Source organism: Monodon monoceros, unplaced genomic scaffold, assembly GCF_005190385.1.
Source record: "Monodon monoceros isolate NGI ecotype Baffin Bay Population unplaced genomic scaffold, NGI_Narwhal_1 Super_Scaffold_10, whole genome shotgun sequence".
NCBI classification, from domain to species: domain Eukaryota; kingdom Metazoa; phylum Chordata; class Mammalia; order Artiodactyla; family Monodontidae; genus Monodon; species Monodon monoceros.
Window position 1 is genome coordinate 47,292,168 of NW_021703766.1, and position 17,606 is coordinate 47,309,773.

A 17,606-nucleotide genomic window follows, 5' to 3' on the forward strand; every position below is an offset into this window, starting at 1 on the left:
GCTGGGTCTGACAAGAAGGGGAGATGGGCTGCAGAGAAATGGTCTGTAAAGAGTGCCCTGCCCCTAGCTCCTTCCTCCAGTCTCCATCACTTTTTTTTCCCCTCCCTTTTCTCATGTCATCCTTTAACCTCAAATTATACTTTCTCTTTTACTCTTCCCAGCTGTGTGAGCTTGGTGTACTGGGGACCTTTGGTCAGCCCTGAGTAGCAGGGTCTTAGCCACGTTGCATGTTGCAACGCTTCCCTCCCCCCCTTGACTACGTGGGCTTGGTTTTCTGTCACTGGGAGAGCATGGCACAGCAAGGTTTAGGCAGGTCTATTAAGGGTCAATCACACATCTAAGTTAAAACAAGGTCAGGGAAGGAAGCTGTGAAGCAGACTTCGGGCTTTGGTTATCTTGCACTGAGTCCTGGGAAGTGTTGGAGATTTGTTGCTCTGTAATGTTAGAATTAGAAGCAGCTCACCTTCTCAAGGCCCCAAACTAGAAAAGAGCAAGTTGTAATTGGATGCCATCACCATCAATTATCTTGGATAAAAAGAGGTGTAGGTAACATTAGGAAAAAGAATCAGTGAACAGGCACGTCCCTTGAACTTTCTGTTTGGCCCTTCTAAGAGTAGAAATGGGGATGGGGGTCTCTGAGTCTTCGTATCTTTGGAATAGCTCACCAGGTCTTCACGTGCTTGGAAGAGTTCAAGGAGAAGGACTTGACAGCAGAGGACTAAGAAACAAATGTGAGTAAGACATTATTACTTACTGCTATCTTGAGTAGAAAAATAAAGACTTTTTGAAAAACCCTTGGGACTTGTGTCTGTCTCCTGGAGTCCTGAATTTTTCACTCTATGTATTATAAAAATTACCTATTGATTTGGGGCCTGGCAAGGAAGGAACCTTTCTCCAATATTTGCCTACAAATTTACACTAAAATACTTGAGCAAGTCACTTTATCTAAGGTGTTCCTTTGTTTGTAAAATTGGAGTAATCGTGCATAGCTTACAGAGCTGCTGTGAGGATATATGTGAATTGCATAGAGTGTGTACTCAATAAATGATAATAACTGTCACTAACGTTTTATAGGTCCTTCAGAACTTAGATACATGAATCTCTCTAGTTCAGGAAAAACCCTTGATAAAGACTAACTTGATTCTTCCTGTACTGATTGGTCTCAGTCTCCCCGTTTGAAAAATGTTACGTTAGATTAGCATTAAGTTGACATTCCATTGACTAAAGCTGGCCTGAAAATATGTCTTGTTTGACCTACATAGGATTTAAAGAAGAAAACTGAGCCAACATTTGAAAATTAAGATGTTTTAAAAAGAAATCTAGTTTTCCAGCTTCTCTTGAAAAATCAGAAGATATGGCAATCCGGAGCCCACGTTCCTGCCTGGCAACAATCCACTAGGGCCAAAAGGAAGCTGCCTTCTTAGGTAGGGCATGCATTCTCAGTTTTCTAGGGCTCCTCTGGCCTTCTTTACTCATTTATATGATCTGCTTCGCCCTGTAGGTATTTCCACTTGTGCCCCTCTGGGCAGCTGGAAACTGTCCGTGCTTGGCACAGAGCAGTCACTTAATTATTGAGTCAGTGAATCACCTACTGTGTCTGCCTACCACTCTTTCTTATCTGGCCATAAAAAGAAATCCAAGTTTGTAGTTATTTGTGGTAGTTACTGAATATCTGATTTTCACTTTGGGAAGTGAATTGAACAAGTCCTTTCTGTCAGTCAGGATGGACTAGGTTAGGCTGCGGTAGCAAACAATCCCCACATCTCAGTGGCTTAAAACAATACAGGTTTATTTTTTGCTTACTCACACAAACCTAGACACAAAATGAAAATTCTCTCCTGTTTTCACATGCATGGAGACAGACATGAGTGCACAGGTATATACAGAATCACACGTCAAATAAATACCCTGGAACATGAACTCATGCAAAAATCTATTTAGATACTGGTTAACTTTAACTGCACAACTTTCTCTTTGTTGGGGATTTTAAAAGGTCCCAGGATCCGAGGAAGGTAAAAGAGTATCCACCTTCAGCCAGGGAAATGGCCATGCTACAAAAGGAGCCAAAAGCTAACAAAGCACCTGAAAGCTTTAAAAAAAGCCTGAAGCTTGTGCTACATTAAATTCCATGCATAAATCTGTAAGTAAAATACCAAATATGCAATGCCTGCAGGCTGTTGCCCCTCTACCCCAGTGAGGCCTCCACCTCTGGGCTTCTAGCTCAGGAGGGAGATGGATCCCAGATGCCCAATATGCAGAGCCACGGAGGGGGCTGGACTGGGTCAGAGAGAGGGGACAACAGGCTGGAATCCTCTTTCTTCAGCAGGAGCTACAGACAGGAAGGAAGGGGGCAGGACCAGGTCACATCTATTTCCCCTCCCAGCAAACCCTCTCTTTTTACCCCATCTAATCCAGGCCCATTTTTCTTCACCTGGATTATAGCAAACACTTCCTCCTCACTGATTTTCCCACTTCTAGTCTTGCCTCATCCAATCCCTCCATCACAGCCACGATACTTGTCTTTCTAAAGCTCAGGGATTCAGAATATGTCCCTTACTCAGAAACATTCCCTTGCTCCCCTTCATGTACAGGTGCTTGTCTAGATGCCCAAGCCTGGCACACCAGACCTCCATGATCAGAAGCCCCTCCATACTCACCTGCTTCTGTCCCAGCAGTCCCTCCAGTCCCACACAGCATGTCCAATCCACCATTTTGGACAAGAGAAATCTCAGCCTTCCCTCTCTGTCCCCATAGGTGTTTCTCATGCCTCAAGATTCCTCTAGTTCTCTCCAGGTTTGTCACTGAGCTTTCTGAAGGCATCCAGGTTTCCCAAATAGAATGGAAGCTCCTTGAAGGCAGTTATCAAATCTCCTTCCAGGCCAGACCCTTGTTACCTCTTCAGCCCCTCTCCAGACTTCAGCAGGCAGTTTGGGTCCAGAGAAAAAGCCTTGGGCTGGAGTCAGGAGAACAGGCTTTGCCACTGTCTTGCTATATGCACTCAGGCAAGTCCCTGCCTCTCTCAGGGCCTCACTTTCCTTGACATCAGGGCACTGGACATTTGCTTTTGAGTACAAAAAGGATAAAACAGATTCACTGAATAACTCTCAGCTGTAATCCCAGGGGCTAGGTTGAAAAGCTTGGGGCCTGGGATATTGAACTTGTGACTTCCTGATCTACTTGGTTAGTCCCTGCTTACTCCAGTACCTCCATTTCTCAGTCATGCCTATCCCATCCCCTCATTTTAAGGAACAGGTTACCTGGTGGGCCACAGGGGTGGCGCAGGGAAATCCAGGCATGGTTGGAAGGACCAGAAGGGGTCAGGCGGGGAGCCTGAAACGAATCTTTCAGTCCCATAAGAGCCTCGGCTGCCTCCCACTGCAGCTGCCACTCTGAGGGGTCAGAGGTCCAGTCCAGGCGAGAGGCTCTGGGGGCCTGCAAAGGAAAGAGAGAGAAGCAGACTGGGAATCCCCACTTCTGCCCACCCTCCAGGTGCTCCCTCTGCCCCTGGTTACTTCATTATCCCCTACTCTTCCCTTCCCCAAGCTCAACTTCCTCCCAGGGTCCTGGATCCCACTTCTTCCCCAGGACCTGTGGCTGCAGCAGAAGCGGGTCTGAGGTGCCACAGGGCTGAAGTTTCAGAGTCGAGCATCTGGAAATAAGGAGAAAAGATGCCAGAGGGATTAAACATGGACAGACAGGTACACGTGGAAACAGGGGCAGGATTTTGCTATGTTCTGATCTGGGAATCTGAGTGCCTGCTGGGTCATTAGGCTTTGTGGCCTTGGGCAAGTCCCTTCCTCTGTTATGGCCTGCTTTGTTTTCTGTAAAATGAAAATATCTGTCAGCTTCTTCCTACCAGGGCTACTGTGAGGATTATGGGAAATAATTGGTGTCAGCTAAAAATAAAAAAACTGACAAAACATCTAGAGGGATTGAGGTGACTGTTCCTGCCCTACCAGAGTCTGGTTTCCTTCCCTCCTAGTTCCCCAATCGCCGTGGAACTTGAGGAGCAGCTTGGCTCACCTTTAGGAAGCTTTCTCTAATGGCCTTTGGCCTCTCTCCTAGGCCTCTGAGGCTCTTAGCAGCATGTCGTCCCCCCCCGCCCCCCCCACTTCAGCAGGCAGTTCAACCCTATCTTATCTGTTTAAGTGGATTTAATAGCCACTACTTGTTTAAGGCCAGGGCTTGTGCTAGGTGTATTCCATATATTATTGCTAATTGTCATTATTACCAAGAAGTAGTAGTGTCTCTGATTTACTGACAGAAAAAAAGGCTCCGAGAGGTAAAGATACTTGTACAAAGGTTCACAGCTAGGCAATGGCAGAGCTAGGAGAGCTCTGCCTCACCCATTAGTCTGAGACCTTTTCTTCTTCTTTATCATCTACTATGGTATCCAGCACAGGGTTAGGCACATCATAAACACATATCTTTTTCTCCCTACTCACGTGTGGGGCAGGGTAGAGGGCCCTTGGGATTCTCCAGAAAGAGGAGCCATCAGTACTGGGCGAGATCCTGAGCAGGCTGGGAGGGGCCCATGAGTGGGCAGCCAGAGGGCAGTGCCACGGTCAAAGCCTAATGAGGGTAAGAGAATGCAGAGCGTATGCAGAGGTCATGGCTTGTCTTCCCTCTTCCTACCCTGTATCTTTTTCCTCTTGTCTTTCTGATACAGTGGTACCTAGTCATTCACATATCTCTTGAATTAATGTTGAATTCATCTTACCAGGGAAAGGATGCAGAGGGACAGCAGGTTCTTGGCATAGCAAGCGGCACACCACTGGGGTTGGTACGGAAAGGCCTGGAGGCAGCCAGTGGCCAGTGGCCAAAGGGCCTGGAGGCACTGGAGTCCGGGGCAAAGGCAAGGCTTCTGGGAGACAGCTGAGCAGCAGAGGCCCCTGGGAGTTCTCCTGCAGGGGGCATGGGTTGGAGTCAGGTACAAGGCTGGAGAAGGAATGGGTATGTTCCAGGATGTAGGTAGGACCCCAAAACTTTAGAGCTTGAAGGGCCATAAAATCCCACCGCTTCATTTTGTCCATGGAATAGAAGTGATTTGCCCAAGATGACACAGCAATTCAGGGCTGGACCTAGAACCCAGGTGCTGAAGGCATACAGGAAGGGATCTGGGCAGGGGCTAAGACAGGGGTCCCCTCAGGGCCCAGTTTTTCCTTACCTTCTCAGGGGGTGTCAGTGCCAGTGGGACTGCCCTATGGGGAGTCTGAGGCTGGGGTGCTATGTTCTCCTTTCCAGCTGTGAGAGACCAGGGAGAGCTTTGGTGAGCTCTTTCTCCTGAGGGCCATCCCACTCCAGCCCCAAACTGAATTATCTCCCTCGGTCCCATTTCTACCCACAGACCTCACCGCATCCTCCCAACACTTAATCACATTTTATAGTTGGGGAGGGTGAGGCCCAGAGAATAGAAACACCTTGCCCCAGGTCACGCACCAATTCAGTGGCAGGACCGGGACTCTTTTTCCTACTTAGGCTTTCCCTGCCCACATTCCTGCCCTGGCCCTGGCCAGAGACACTCACGGTGGACCCTTGGTTGAGTGACTCCCTTCTTGACACTGCTGGGAGCTTTGGGAGGAGCCGCCCCTTTCCTCATCTGTCCCCGAGCCAGGTGCCGCTTCAGCTGCGCCTCCTCCTGCCTACGCTGGGCCACCTGGGCAGCCATGACTCTTCGGCGCTCCCTAAAGAGGGGGGTGGCGAGTCAGAAGGCAAGTCAGCCGCCTTTTAGATGAGGCCCATCCTCTCCCTTCCCTGGATCTCATACTCACAAGACGAGGACACATTTGTGACACTTGCAAGCCTGAAAGAGGCAGAGGCGCTTGTGGCCCTTGAGGTGGGCAGTGACACCGTGACTGCGGCAGCGGGCGCAGGTTGGAGAGCGACTGACAGCTCTCCTGGGGACGAGCTCCACGCCCTGGGGGGCTCTAGTCTCACCCCCTGTGGCCGAGTCTGAGGGGCAGTGGTGGACAGCAGGCATTTCATTGGGCTCCATGTATCTAGGGGCAGAAGTGGAGGGTCAGGGTGGACACGTGGGCCCTCTCCTGACCAGCCCTCTTGCCTCTGGGAGGCCACGCCTGAAGGATTTTTCCATTTCGCCCACTCCTGGACTCAGCTGTCACCCTTGAGTCTCCCCTGGCTTTCTCCTTCTTCACTCTCCTCAGGCATCATCTTTCTCAAGAACCTCTCTCTTTCCTTTCTTGTGTATCTTTCGATGCAAACATTATTCTCCGCTCACATGTTCCTTTCCAGGCAGAAATCCCAGTTTGGGGCATACTCGCGCACTCTCACGCCCTCTGCAGCAGTTCTTACACCCGCCTTCCACCAACACCCCATTCCCACAGTTTCCCCGGCATTCTCTTCAACAATGATCATCCTTTCCTCCTGCATTTATCCAATTCCCACACATAACGTTTATGCTCCCCTTTCAATTCTTAGCCTCACGTATGCCCTGCAATTCAATTTCTCCCCCGCAACCCTTTTAATCAGACCACTCCCTTGCACCTCAGTAACTACATCATTCTCATGGGTCCCTTGCCTCACTTTCAAGAATTATTTTCATTCCTTCAGCAAAGGTTTACTGAGCCCCTTCCATGTGCCAGGCCCTGATCGAGGCCCAAAGCCCCCTCCCCACGGCCCAAATTTCTCTCTTGCACCCACACGCCTTCCAAACTAAGGCAAACCCGCGCCGTCGCTGCGCCCGGCCTCTACGCGCCTTCGCCCATTCCCAACAAGCAGCCTCGAACCGCGCCCGCCACACCTCCCCATTCATCTGTTCCTCGCGTGCACCCCCTTCTGCAGCTGTCCCCGCGGCCTCGCCCTGCTCCAGGGTCCCAGGGAGGGGTCGGGGCTCGGGGAGCGCGCCCAGGAGCCGCGGTGGGGGATGGGCGAAGGGGCCGCGAGGACCGTTAGTTGGGAGGCGAGGGGATGTCTGGGGCAGGGAGTCCAGCGCAAGACAGGGAGGGGAAGAGACGGGAGGGGCGGGGTCGCGTTCGCGTCGTCAGCCTGCGGTTACCACAGCCTCGAGCGGAGTCAGACTCAGGATGAGGCGAAAGAAGGTGGTGAGGCAGTGGCGTGAGGAACGGCCTCGCTCGCGCCACTTTTCCCGCCCCTTCTTACAAGGACCAATGAGCTTCAAGCGGCGCCTTCTGCCGCCGAGGCGAGCGACCAGTGCGCTTCAAGATCCTTCACTGACGGCCCGCCCCTTTACCTTCGGCCCGCTTCTCCTCGCGCCAGACTATCAGGCCAGCCAATAGAGCGTCGAGTTGAGTCTCGCGACACTTCTCCCTCCTCGTGTGATTTGCCTTCCCAGACTGTTCTTTCCCTTTTTGGGGAGGTGGCCAATGGGGCGTCGAGTAACGCTTCCAGGACTAGGCTGGCCCTGCCCCCCGGGAACGGCTGCCCGGCCCGCCCTCCCGCGCACGCGCAGGCTCGCCCTCCGGCCTGCACTGCAGGGACAGCACCTCCTGAGCGTTTGTCTTCGACTCTGCGCGGGCGGATACTCTTTGCTGTGTGGACGCCCGTGTTTTCGCACTTCTCTCCCGCTGCCCAACTCCCGATCTACCTTTCTCCTTTTATGTTCCCTGTGCTGTGATATCCCTGTTTCCTTCCTGGGTCCCACCTTCTCACGCTGAGCCCCATTCCTTGTGTCTCTTATCGTCCGCGCTGGTGCTGATTTTCCTAACTCTGACATTTTCCGTCTCTGAGAGCCTCTCTGGCTGTTCATCCTGCTGATTTTCGGAACCTCTTTCTCTACGTGCCTCATTCCCTCATAGCCTGGACCCCTGCCCCTCCCATCCTCCTCTTCGCTTCCCGAGACGCTTCTGTGGTTTTTCTGTCTTTTTAGCCCTTTCCACCCTCTGTGTTCATCTTCCTCCCGGATTGCACCCCATTCTCGGTGCTCCACTCTCTAATTGTAGCCTTCTCTGTGCATCTCTACTAGACCCATCTCACGGTTTCCCTCCCCATTCCCTGTGGTGTCCCCTTTTCTCTATGCATTCTGCCCTGTCTCCTTTTCTCTCTTTGAGCCTCTAAGATTGTCTCCTCTCTCCCCTGAGAACCCGGTCCTTGTGCCCCACTCCTCATTTTTCTGCCGCTCCCGATTGTGCTTTCTCTGCTCCCTGCAAGGTTCCATTCCAACAGTTTGCTCCTCCTTGTCTGTGTGGTTTCTCTTTTGTAGGGATAGCATCGCCTCTGACCACCACTCCATCCCTTTTTCCTTGAGGATTTCATTCCACTCTTTTCTGGTTGTGTCCGTGCTTGTTCTCAGATTGCTGGGTCCCGTTGTTTTGCGTTCCCAGGCAGGTGTGTGCCATCTTCTCTGCTTGGTCCAACTCCTCTGTTTGATCCTTTGTCAGCCTTCATTTCCCCTTCCCGTGTCCCATCTTTTCTGCTGGTCTTGGCCTCTTAGCTTGCCGCAGATTTCTGGGTTACGGATCCTGTGTCAGGCATTCTGGACAGAGAAGTGTGGCAGAAGTGACCTCTAGCTGGACTGCCGTGCAGGGAGGCAGTACTAGACGAAGTTGGAAAGGTTGTTTGGGGCCAGTCTAGGGGAGGAAGGGTGAAGGTGTGTGGAATGCTTTAATGCCAGCTAAAGCAATTGACATTAAACCTTTAGGTAGTGGAGAGAGAGATAGGGGGACCAACATTTTTGGAGAGCTTAGCTCTTGCCTGGCACTTTATACTAATGATCTTACTAATTTTCAACAATGACTCTATGGGATATATTACTAATATATTTTATAAATGAGTTCAATAAGATGCACAAGATTACACAGCTAGACAATGGAGAGGCAAAGATTCCAACGTTGGTCTGTCTTTGAGTCCAAAGTCTATCAACTTTGTACAACCTACAGTGTTTTAGTTATTTCCAGTAATCCCCAGTTCCCCACTTTTATTCTCTAACTGTTGCATAGGCACTCATTTCAGGTGGCTAATGCATATCTTTTAGTTTGTGTGTGTTCTTGCAAGATGTGCGGTGTTTTATGTGCATGATGCTTCAATTTATGCGAATGACATTATTTACTGTTTAAAATAATCAGCACTGTTTATATGATCCAGTGCATGTGATGCGTGCATCTAACCAGTTGCTTCTAACTGCTGCGTGATATTCCATGGTGTGCATCCCCTGCGTGTCACATGTTCACTAGGTCTCAGGGAGGGATGCCCACATTGCCTTCAGCTCACTGTCACCATAATAATGCTACATTCTCATGTGTTCCTTTGTAGTTGAAGGTGGAAATCTCTGTTATGTGTACCTAGGATATACCAGAGATGGCTCTTTGTAAGCCTAATTTGACTAAGTATTGCCAGACTCCTCCTCACAATGAATGATGCTTTGGGTCTGAGACACTGTTCAGAACTCCTCCCTTCCTCAGGGTCCAGAAGAGGACCCTATCCCTGGCCCCAACTACCCCATGAGCAGCAGTGCACAAGGGTCTTTGTAGCCCCACAGTCCTACCAATGCTCATAGTTTTCCAGCTTTCTGATCCCTCGCCAGTCTGATAGATGCACATTTGGATACATTGTATTTCTCTGATTATTGCTGAGCTGGGGTGTTTCTTCATACGCTTGTTAGCCTTTCTGTTTTTGTTTGTTTGTTTGTTTTGTTTTGTTTTGCGGTACGCAGGCCTCTCACTGTTGTGGCCTCTCCCGTTGCGGAGCACAGGCTCCGGACGCACAGGCTCAGCAGCCATGGCTCACGGGCCCAGCTGCTCCGCGGCATGTGGGATCTTCCCGGACCGGGGCACGAACCCGTGTCCCCTGCATCGGCAGGCGGACTCTCAACCACTGCGCCACCAGGGAAGCCACCTGGTTTGTTTTTGAGATTGCTTCTTCATATGCTTGGTCCATTCCCCTGCTGGGGTTGCTCTCTTTTTCTTGTCAATTTGCCTGAGATCCTTGACCATTCTCATTTTAAGACTTTGTATACGCTCTTATGCCAATTTTGGCACTTCATATTATTTTAGAAACTTATCCACTTCATCTGGGTTTTCAAATTTGTAAATGTAGAGTTGTTAATGACACTTTTATTATTCTTAGAATATGTGATGTCTGTTAATTTTTATTTTTCATTCTGTATTTTATTTGCATCTTTTTTTCTTGATTAGAGTTGCCAGAGAATTATCTTAGTAATATTGTCAAAGAATGAATATTAGTCTTTTGTACTACTTTTTTGTTGTTTTCTATTTCATTGATTTCTGTCATCTTTATTTCTATCCCTTTTGGGGGGATGCTTTGTTGTCTCTTATATAACTTCTTGAGTTAATTCATAAACATTTTGTAATTCTTCTTGTTTCCTGATAAATGTATTTAAATTATAAATTTACTTCTGAATATTGATTTAGAAATCAGAGTCCCAAATTTTGATGTGTATTTTAAAAAACTTTTGATGTTGAAATGATTATTGGCTTACAAGAAGTTGCAAAAATTTTATATAGAGTCCCTTAAACCCTTCTTCCAGTTCCCCATAGGGACATTTTGTATAACTGTAGTATATGAGCAGGAAATTGACATTGGTATATTACTCTTAACTAACTTACAGGCCTTATTCAGTTTTCATCAGATTTTACATGCACGTGTGTGTGTGTGACATGTAGTATGTTTGCTATTATTCAGTTCTAAATACTTTTTAATTTCTTTTTCGAGTCAAGGGTTATTTAGTAATATGTTGGTTAACTCCTACACACACATTTGTTGTTCTGATCTCATTGTCTCTGGATGGAGAATAGCCTGTATGATAGTGATCCTTTGAATAAGCCAGCGTCCTCTGCTCAGCACCACGTCCAGTGGCAGAACCTAAGCAGGAGAGTGAAGAGTCAGGATTTGAGAAGCTAATGTGGGTTCGGGTTAGGTTGGAAGAGAGACTATGGAGATGGGAAGACCTGTGTCCCTGAAGGGCTCAGGGAGCCTATGTTAATGAAAATGATAATCAACTTTCTGCTCCAGAAACAGTGACCCAGAGGCTGACAAGAACTGAGCTTGCGACCTAGATTGAAATTGGTTCCAGACTGAGGCCCAGCATCCAGGACCCAGACACAGGACCATGGGACCTCAGCATTTGAGCCCTGTGCAGCTGCTCTGTCTCCTAGGGGCCATTTCCACTCTGCCTTGTATGTCCTGTGGGGCTGGACCCTTAGGGACCCTCTTGGCTGGGATGGGAGGGCTGGATTCATGTCACTGGGGGAAGGAAAGCTGCATATCTGGGTCCCTTGGGAGATAGGGTCTGTGGAGGCTGAGCTCTTGATTGGCAGTTCGGGGCTGAGAAGGCAATGTGAGGGGCAGGTGACTGGAAGAACATTCTCTGTTTAGGGGCTGGAGCGCTCTTGTGTTATGAAGCAACATCTTCCCTCTTCAGAGCTGTTGATCTCCATAACTGGCAATGGCTCCTGATGAGGAGCATGGTGTGTAAACTGAATGAGGGCTGTGAGGAGACGCTGGTGTTCATCGAGACAGGTGAACGGGGGTGACTTTGCTACATTTTGTTTGCTTGGTCTTCTGACCCCACCTCCATTCCTAGCACCCAGGGACTCTGGACTTGAGTTCCAGATATCTACCCCATTATATGTTTGGGAACAGCATCCAGACATCGGCAGGAGAGGGGCAGGACCCAGCTGGTTGTGGTGTGGGCTGGATAAGAGGGCACAATGGAGGTGGACAGATCCCAGGAGGAGAGGGGGACTCTGGGAGAGAAGACAAGTTTGGGATACAAGGGAGAGAGGCGCAGACGGGCTCCTGTGGGGAGAAGAGTGAGGAGAGGCAGATGAGATGTGGGAAAACTGAGTGGCGAGTGGACAGTGGGGGAGGGGCAAAGTTGGTGATGGGGCAGCAGGAAGAGCAGGGGGTGGGCTGGGAGCTTGAACTGGGTGTGGCCAGCGACACTGATCAGAGCTCTCCAATCTTCTGCCCCGCAGGGACCAAAAGGGGAATTGTGGGTTTTAAAGGCTGCAGCCCAGCTTCATCTTACCCCCCGCAAGTCTCCTACCTCGTTTCGCCGCCCGGATTGTCCATTGCCTCCTATAGCCGTGTCTGCCGGACATACCTCTGCAATAACCTCACCAACATGGATCATTTTGTGAAACTCAAGGCCGAGGCTCCTAAGACTTTAGCATCTTCTTCCCATAGTTGCCCAACCTGTGTGGGCGAGCACTCCAAGGACTGCCTCCCAAATTTTGTCACCACCGAGGCTTGCCCCAACAATGCTACTGAGTGCTACAGTTCCACCTTAAAATTTCAGGCGGGTGAGAGAAGAGAAACTTTCTTTCTCAGATGCCTGCTCTAGGCCTGCTGCCTTCCCGTCTCTGAGGGAGGTGGGTGGGACTGAGGTCCCATGGTCCTGTGTCTGGGTCCTGGGGGATGGGGGTTGTGGCACGTAATTCCAAGGAGGAGGGGAGAAGGTGCCTGGTACCTGAGTGTTTGGTGGGAGAGCAGGGGTCCTGGTTTGTGAGGGGTGTCTGGAAGGAGGGGTAGGATGTTTGAGTCTTGAAAGTGTCTCTGACTCCTTGCTCTCTTCCTTACAGGGTACCTCAATACCACCTTCCTCCTCATGGGCTGTGCTCGTGAATACACCGATATTTTATCCCACTTTCACCATATTGGCAGCATCAGAGTGACTGAGGCCATCAACATCTTAGAGAAGGCCCAGTTTGCTGGTGCAGAGCCCTCTAGTGGGAGACCTGCTTGGGGCACCCTCTTAGGCCTTCTGTTTGCCCTCAGGGACTGACGATCTAGCTGGACCAAATACCCCTACCCCTTCACATAGTGAAATAAAGTTACGGAGTTGCCTTTCTGCCTTGTCCTGTGGTCCATGAGGGTTGTGGAGGCGTGAAAGGTCTGAGGAGGGCCAGACGTGTCCAGGGAGGCGGAGGGGAGGGGCAGGTAATGGGCAGTGCTCGCTGTGAAGTGCGCAGGGGCTTGGGGAGGAGGATCATTGGCAAAGTGACAGAATCATGCCCAGCAAGCAGGAGAAACCTAAACACTCCCCTTCGCCGCCGCCTCCTGAGGACCTGAGTTCTAGCCTGGGTTCAGCCATTGACTTGGAGATCCTGGCCAAACCTTCTCCCTTTTTGGGCTTCCATTTCCTCCCCTTTAAAATGAAGGCCTTGTAGGGAAGTCACAGGGATTATAAATTCAATTTGAGTAAAGTTTAAAACCATATATTTTATGATAAAGCACCTTTAACTTAAGATGGCCAGAGCACTGACACTGATATGATATATTTGCTGTAAAGAGAATTATGAAAGTTTTATTTTTCTGATATTAAAAGTTACTTAATGAAGACTTGTTTCCATTAAAAAAAATAAAATGAAGGCCTTATGAATTAGAAGTGTGGCTCATTGGTATGAGTCAGATACTGTGGTAGTATCTGGCTAGGGTTTTTTTTGTTTGTTGTGTTTTGCTTTTGGTGCAAAAAACTTATTAAATGAAAATGGACGTGGATACAAAGGGCACGTGGTACGTGAGTGAGACATGTTCTGAGCCAGCCAGACTCAAGGTTGCAAGGTCGCTTTTTTTCCAGCTTTACTGAGGTATGATTGACAAAATTGCAATGTAGTTAAAGTGTACAACACGATGATGTGATATATGTATACATCGTAAAAGGATTCCTACCACTGAGTAAGCTAACACATCCATCACCTCACATGTGTACCCTTTTCTTTCTTCTGATAACACAAGTTCTATTCTCTTAGCAAATTGCAGTTATACAATGCAGTATTATCAACTATAGTCAACATGTTATACATTAGATTCTCAGACCCTATTCATCTTATAACTGAAAGTTTGTACTCTTTCACCAACTTTTCCCTATTTCCCCCAACCCTAGCCCCTGGCAACCATTTTTTGAATCTCTGTTTCTATGAGTTCAATTTTTTTTTTTTTTTTTTTTTTGCGGTATGCGGGCCTCTCACTATTGTGGCCTCTCCCGTTGCGGAGCACAGGCTCTGGACGCGCAGGCTCAGCGGCCATGGCTCATGGGCCCAGCCGCTCTGCGGCATGTGGGATCTTCCCGGACCGGGGCACGAACCCGTGTCCCCTGCATCGGCAGGCGGACTCTCAACCACTGCGCCACCAGGGAAGCCCTCCAAGGCCCATTCTTGACCATGGTGTGTACTGCCTCTGGGCACACTGTCCTGTTGGTGAGGCTGTGTCTTGCCATGTGACAGGGAATGGCCTTGGGCCCCAGTCTGAGCTCTGAGCCTGTGTGAGCTTTCCTGTGTGTGTCTGGAGCCAACTCCAGTTCTCTGCTTGGCTAATAATGATGTCTATGGCAGGGAGGATGATAAGTCTGGGGGTCTCTGGGCCCAGGGGCTATGTCAGTTTCTTTTCTGCACAGGAAATTCCCAAAGGTCCTCACTTGGATTGACACATACTCCTAATCCAGAAAGGACTTCATGTGTGCCTCTGCCTGAGGCTTGTAGCATCTCTGTTGGTCTATCAGTGTTTCTCCAGCCTGATGAGATCTGTAAATAATGTGACCCCCTAGGGAACCCAGGTGACAGCACTTCCTTCTCCCAAGTGAAGGTTAGGCTGTCCAAAGCCAACCCAGGGCCCCTTAGTCCTAGGAGTAGGAGTCAAGAAGTTAGGTCCTAGGGCAGCCAGGCTGAGGCAGGTGGACTGACAACGAATGGATGAGCGGATTGAATGAATGGTGGTGGGACAGGGCTGTTTGGAGCTGTACTGCATCCCTCCTCCAGGCATTCCCCACTATGGGGCACCCCTTCCTCCTTCCTTTCCCTGACTCACCCCTAAACTTCCTTTTTGGACAACAGCTTCTAAACCTCTTCCTCATTACCGTTGCAAGAGTGTCAGAGACTTGGGACTTCTTAACGCATCCCAGTGGGTAAGACTCTGCGCTTCCACTGCAGGGGGAACAGGTTCGATCCCTGGTTGGGGAACTAAGATTCCCGCATGCCCCAGTGTGGCCAAAAAAAAAAAAGGTGACTCATACCTGAAAATCGCGCTTGAACCATTTCCCACCTTAGAAACACCGAGGGCAGGAGTTGCCCACGGTCACACAGTGAGTCCAGAGCCGAAGAGGAATCCTGGTCCGGGACACTCACATTCTGGGCTCCCCTCCCAAGATGGTACTGGGATGTCTGATAGTCTCTCTGCTGGGTGTGGTATTTCCCTCTCACATCACCCGCTTCTCTCAGTGGATTATCCCCGCACGCCCGCCCCATAGGGCGGCAATGAGCCAGTCTACGGGCTCCCCCACTTCCTGTGGCAGGACGTCAGTCCACTCGGTCCCCAGTTTCCCATAGGATGTCTAAAGTACCTTTAGGGCTGCTGCCCACCCCCGCCCGCTCACCTCTGGCTTTGTCTTTTAGCCACCGACGGCGCCTACGGCTCTTGGACCCCTCTTGGGCCCTTTTCGCTGTCGGGGCCCCACGGGCCAAGGTGGTCCCGTCCCCCTAGCTTGCTCCATCAATCCTATGTGGTCCCCGATCCCGGGGCTAATTCCAGAGGCCAGGGCCGAATCCAGCCGCCAGTCCCGGCCCCTAGGGCCAATCCTTGCTATCAGGCCCCCAACACCACCCAGTCCCGGACTTGCTCCTCTCTGGGTCGCGCCCCAAGAGCAATCCGGGCTTCACTCCATTGCGGGGCCCCGCCCCCCATGGCTAAGGACTGAGGCCTGGCCCCGCCCCCTTACGCGCATCGAACAGACCACGGACCAACAGCAAATGCAGCCCTGGAGGCGGCAAAAGCGTCTTTCTGGCCAAACTAGTGGGGAGTCCCGCGGGGGTCTCTCCAGCGGGGAAGCCTGGGTCTTTTCACGTGTTGGCTGTCAGCGTCGTTTCCCCACTGCACTTGCCACATAGGAATCATCTAGAACGCATCCCGCCCACCCGCTGGAGCAGGAGACAAGGCTGCTGCTGAGCCTCCTTCTAGGGGCGAGGGGCCCGCCAGGTCCTCAGGCAATTGGAAATCGGGCGGGGCGACAGTGCCTGAGGCAAAGCTCTGTCTGTGAGCCATTGGAGGAGGAAGCCCCGCCCTTTCCTCCGCCTTCTGTCCTCTAGTTCTCCTATTCTCTTTCTCAGGGTTCTTTTCTCTGCCCTCTCCTTTCTGGCGAGAATGGAAGTGAGTGGATGGTGGACCTAAGAGTGATCAATGACTGCGCACTGGTCCCGAGCAGCGCATTGCCTCGCTGGAGGGAGAGAGGGCGTGGCGCCAGCCTGGGAAAAGGCGGGAAACGGAGGAGGCTCGAGGCTCGCGCATGCGCACAAATCAACTCTTTCCGAAGGTCCCGGAGAGGCGGCTTTGGCTGTGGCGGCGCTGTGGTGAAGGCGTCCCTTGAGACTGGGTTCGGGAGGCCCCGGGAGACCGCTGTTTAGCACCAGAAGCACCATCCCGCCCCTCCTCCCTGCCCTCCCAAAGCACACGAGCAGCCGTGGCACTGAGAGACCCGGATGACCCTCTTCTCCTCAGTCCTGAGAGAGGCGGCCCAGCCCTTCCGGGGGACACAGGCCTCTGGGCTGAGACCCCCATTACCAGCCTTCGGACTAACCGTCCTCACAGTGCCCTCAGCTTCCGGAGTGCGGCCGCCTTGTTTCCCCCACTCTGGCTATCTCACCGAGTCTCCCCACGTCCCCCGGAGAGAACTTGCGCCCCCCTTTGTGCAGGTCAGGGCTTCTGAGCGCAGAGAAGGAGCTCAGGGCCCGAGCCTGCTCCCCGGGGGCACCATGGCCGGCTTCGGAGGAGGGGCAGGGATGCTGCCGCCAGTGGAGTCTTGTGCCCACGACCCGCCCACACCGCTCCCCCAGCTCTCCCTCCCGTCAGCGCCGACCTTGCCTGGGACTTGGGCGGAGCCCCAGTGCCTCTCCCAGGCGCCCCCTTCCTGAGATCACAGCCCACGAGGCCATGGGCCCGGCGGGACTGGGACTCCCTGGGGGCAAGTGTCCTCCTGCCCACTGGACAACCCAGAGAGCTCAAGGGTCGCTCCTGCCCGGTTTTCGGCCTGGCCTGTGTGGACACTCGCCGAAGGTAAGGGTCCACGTTCAGCAGGGTGCTGCGGTGGCCCCCTTGGTGCCCACCCCAGAGCGGTGCTCAGAGTTGGGGGCCCAAGGGATGAGTACGGGCCCCTCGCCCAGGGCCTTTTTTAGTTTCTGTTTGATTTCCCCCAGATCCCTGCGGGGAGGCAGCCTGGAGCAGGGGAAGGAGTCAGAGGCTTGCTGGGGGTCCTGGCTTGGCCAGCCCCTAACTGCCCAGCCTCCTGCAGGATCCCTCTCTTCTCTAGGGCTCAGCTTCCTCCTCCGTCAAATGGGGCTGTTGATCTGTGTCTGCAGGACTGTTGCGGGGTCACCTGAGCTCACCTGACATTCTGGCAGGCCTAAGTTCTTCCTGACCAAATGAATGACCATCCCTGGGAGGCCCCCTTCCTCCCAGCTCAACTTACCTGGGTTCCAGTAGTGTCTGGGGTTCTGGCTGCTGGTTTTCTTACTGGGTAATGACGTCCCACCAAATCCTGACATCACTTCATAACCAGGTTTCCCCTTGAAGACCAGCTTCATTCCCTGGGCCACTGTTCCACCCCTCTGGGCTGGTGAATTGGTCTCTAACGTAAACCCTAAATCCGAATCTGCACCAGAATCTACTACCCGTTCAAGAAA

General features: G+C 51.4%; 2 protein-coding genes across 3 annotated transcripts; one reads left to right on the plus strand and one right to left on the minus strand.

Annotated features, from left to right (window-relative positions):
• Nucleotides 1–2,282: 2,282 nt before the first annotated feature.
• DMRTC2 (DMRT like family C2) lies at nt 2,283–5,995 on the minus strand. Its single transcript, XM_029213491.1, has 8 exons — nt 5,772–5,995; nt 5,527–5,684; nt 5,168–5,244; nt 4,721–4,901; nt 4,446–4,572; nt 3,589–3,649; nt 3,258–3,432; nt 2,283–2,329 (listed from the first exon to the last, which is right to left on the minus strand). Exons 1-8 carry the CDS (start codon nt 5,993–5,995, stop codon nt 2,283–2,285), a joined length of 1,050 nt encoding a protein of 349 aa, XP_029069324.1.
• A 5,049-nt stretch (nt 5,996–11,044) lies between these two features.
• LYPD4 (LY6/PLAUR domain containing 4) lies at nt 11,045–12,721 on the plus strand. 2 transcript variants are annotated; one of them, XM_029213556.1, is made up of 4 exons: nt 11,045–11,111; nt 11,311–11,454; nt 11,913–12,239; nt 12,519–12,721. In XM_029213556.1, the coding sequence occupies exons 1-4, from the start codon at nt 11,045–11,047 to the stop codon at nt 12,719–12,721; spliced, it is 741 nt and encodes a 246-aa protein (XP_029069389.1). The 2 variants fall into 2 exon arrangements, with proteins under 2 accessions (XP_029069389.1, XP_029069390.1); XM_029213557.1 differs by lacking the exon at nt 11,311–11,454 and having other exon boundaries at nt 11,045–11,142; nt 11,905–12,239.
• The last annotated feature ends 4,885 nt before the right edge of the window (nt 12,722–17,606 follow it).

Coding starts and splice junctions, on each gene's coding strand:
- DMRTC2 (XM_029213491.1), bottom strand. CDS start 5,995: ATGGAGCCCAATGAAATGCCTGCTGTCCACCACTGCCCCTCAGACTCG. Junction 5,685..5,771: donor CACAAATGTGTCCTCGTCTT/GTGAGTATGAGA, acceptor CCCCCTCTTTAG/GGAGCGCCGAAGAGTCATGG. Junction 2,330..3,257: donor CCACCCCTGTGGCCCACCAG/GTAACCTGTTCC, acceptor TCCTGTCTGTAG/CTCCTGCTGAAGAAAGAGGA.
- LYPD4 (XM_029213556.1), top strand. CDS start 11,045: ATGGGACCTCAGCATTTGAGCCCTGTGCAGCTGCTCTGTCTCCTAGGG. Junction 11,455..11,912: donor GCTGGTGTTCATCGAGACAG/GTGAACGGGGGT, acceptor TCTGCCCCGCAG/GGACCAAAAGGGGAATTGTG. Junction 12,240..12,518: donor CACCTTAAAATTTCAGGCGG/GTGAGAGAAGAG, acceptor TCTTCCTTACAG/GGTACCTCAATACCACCTTC.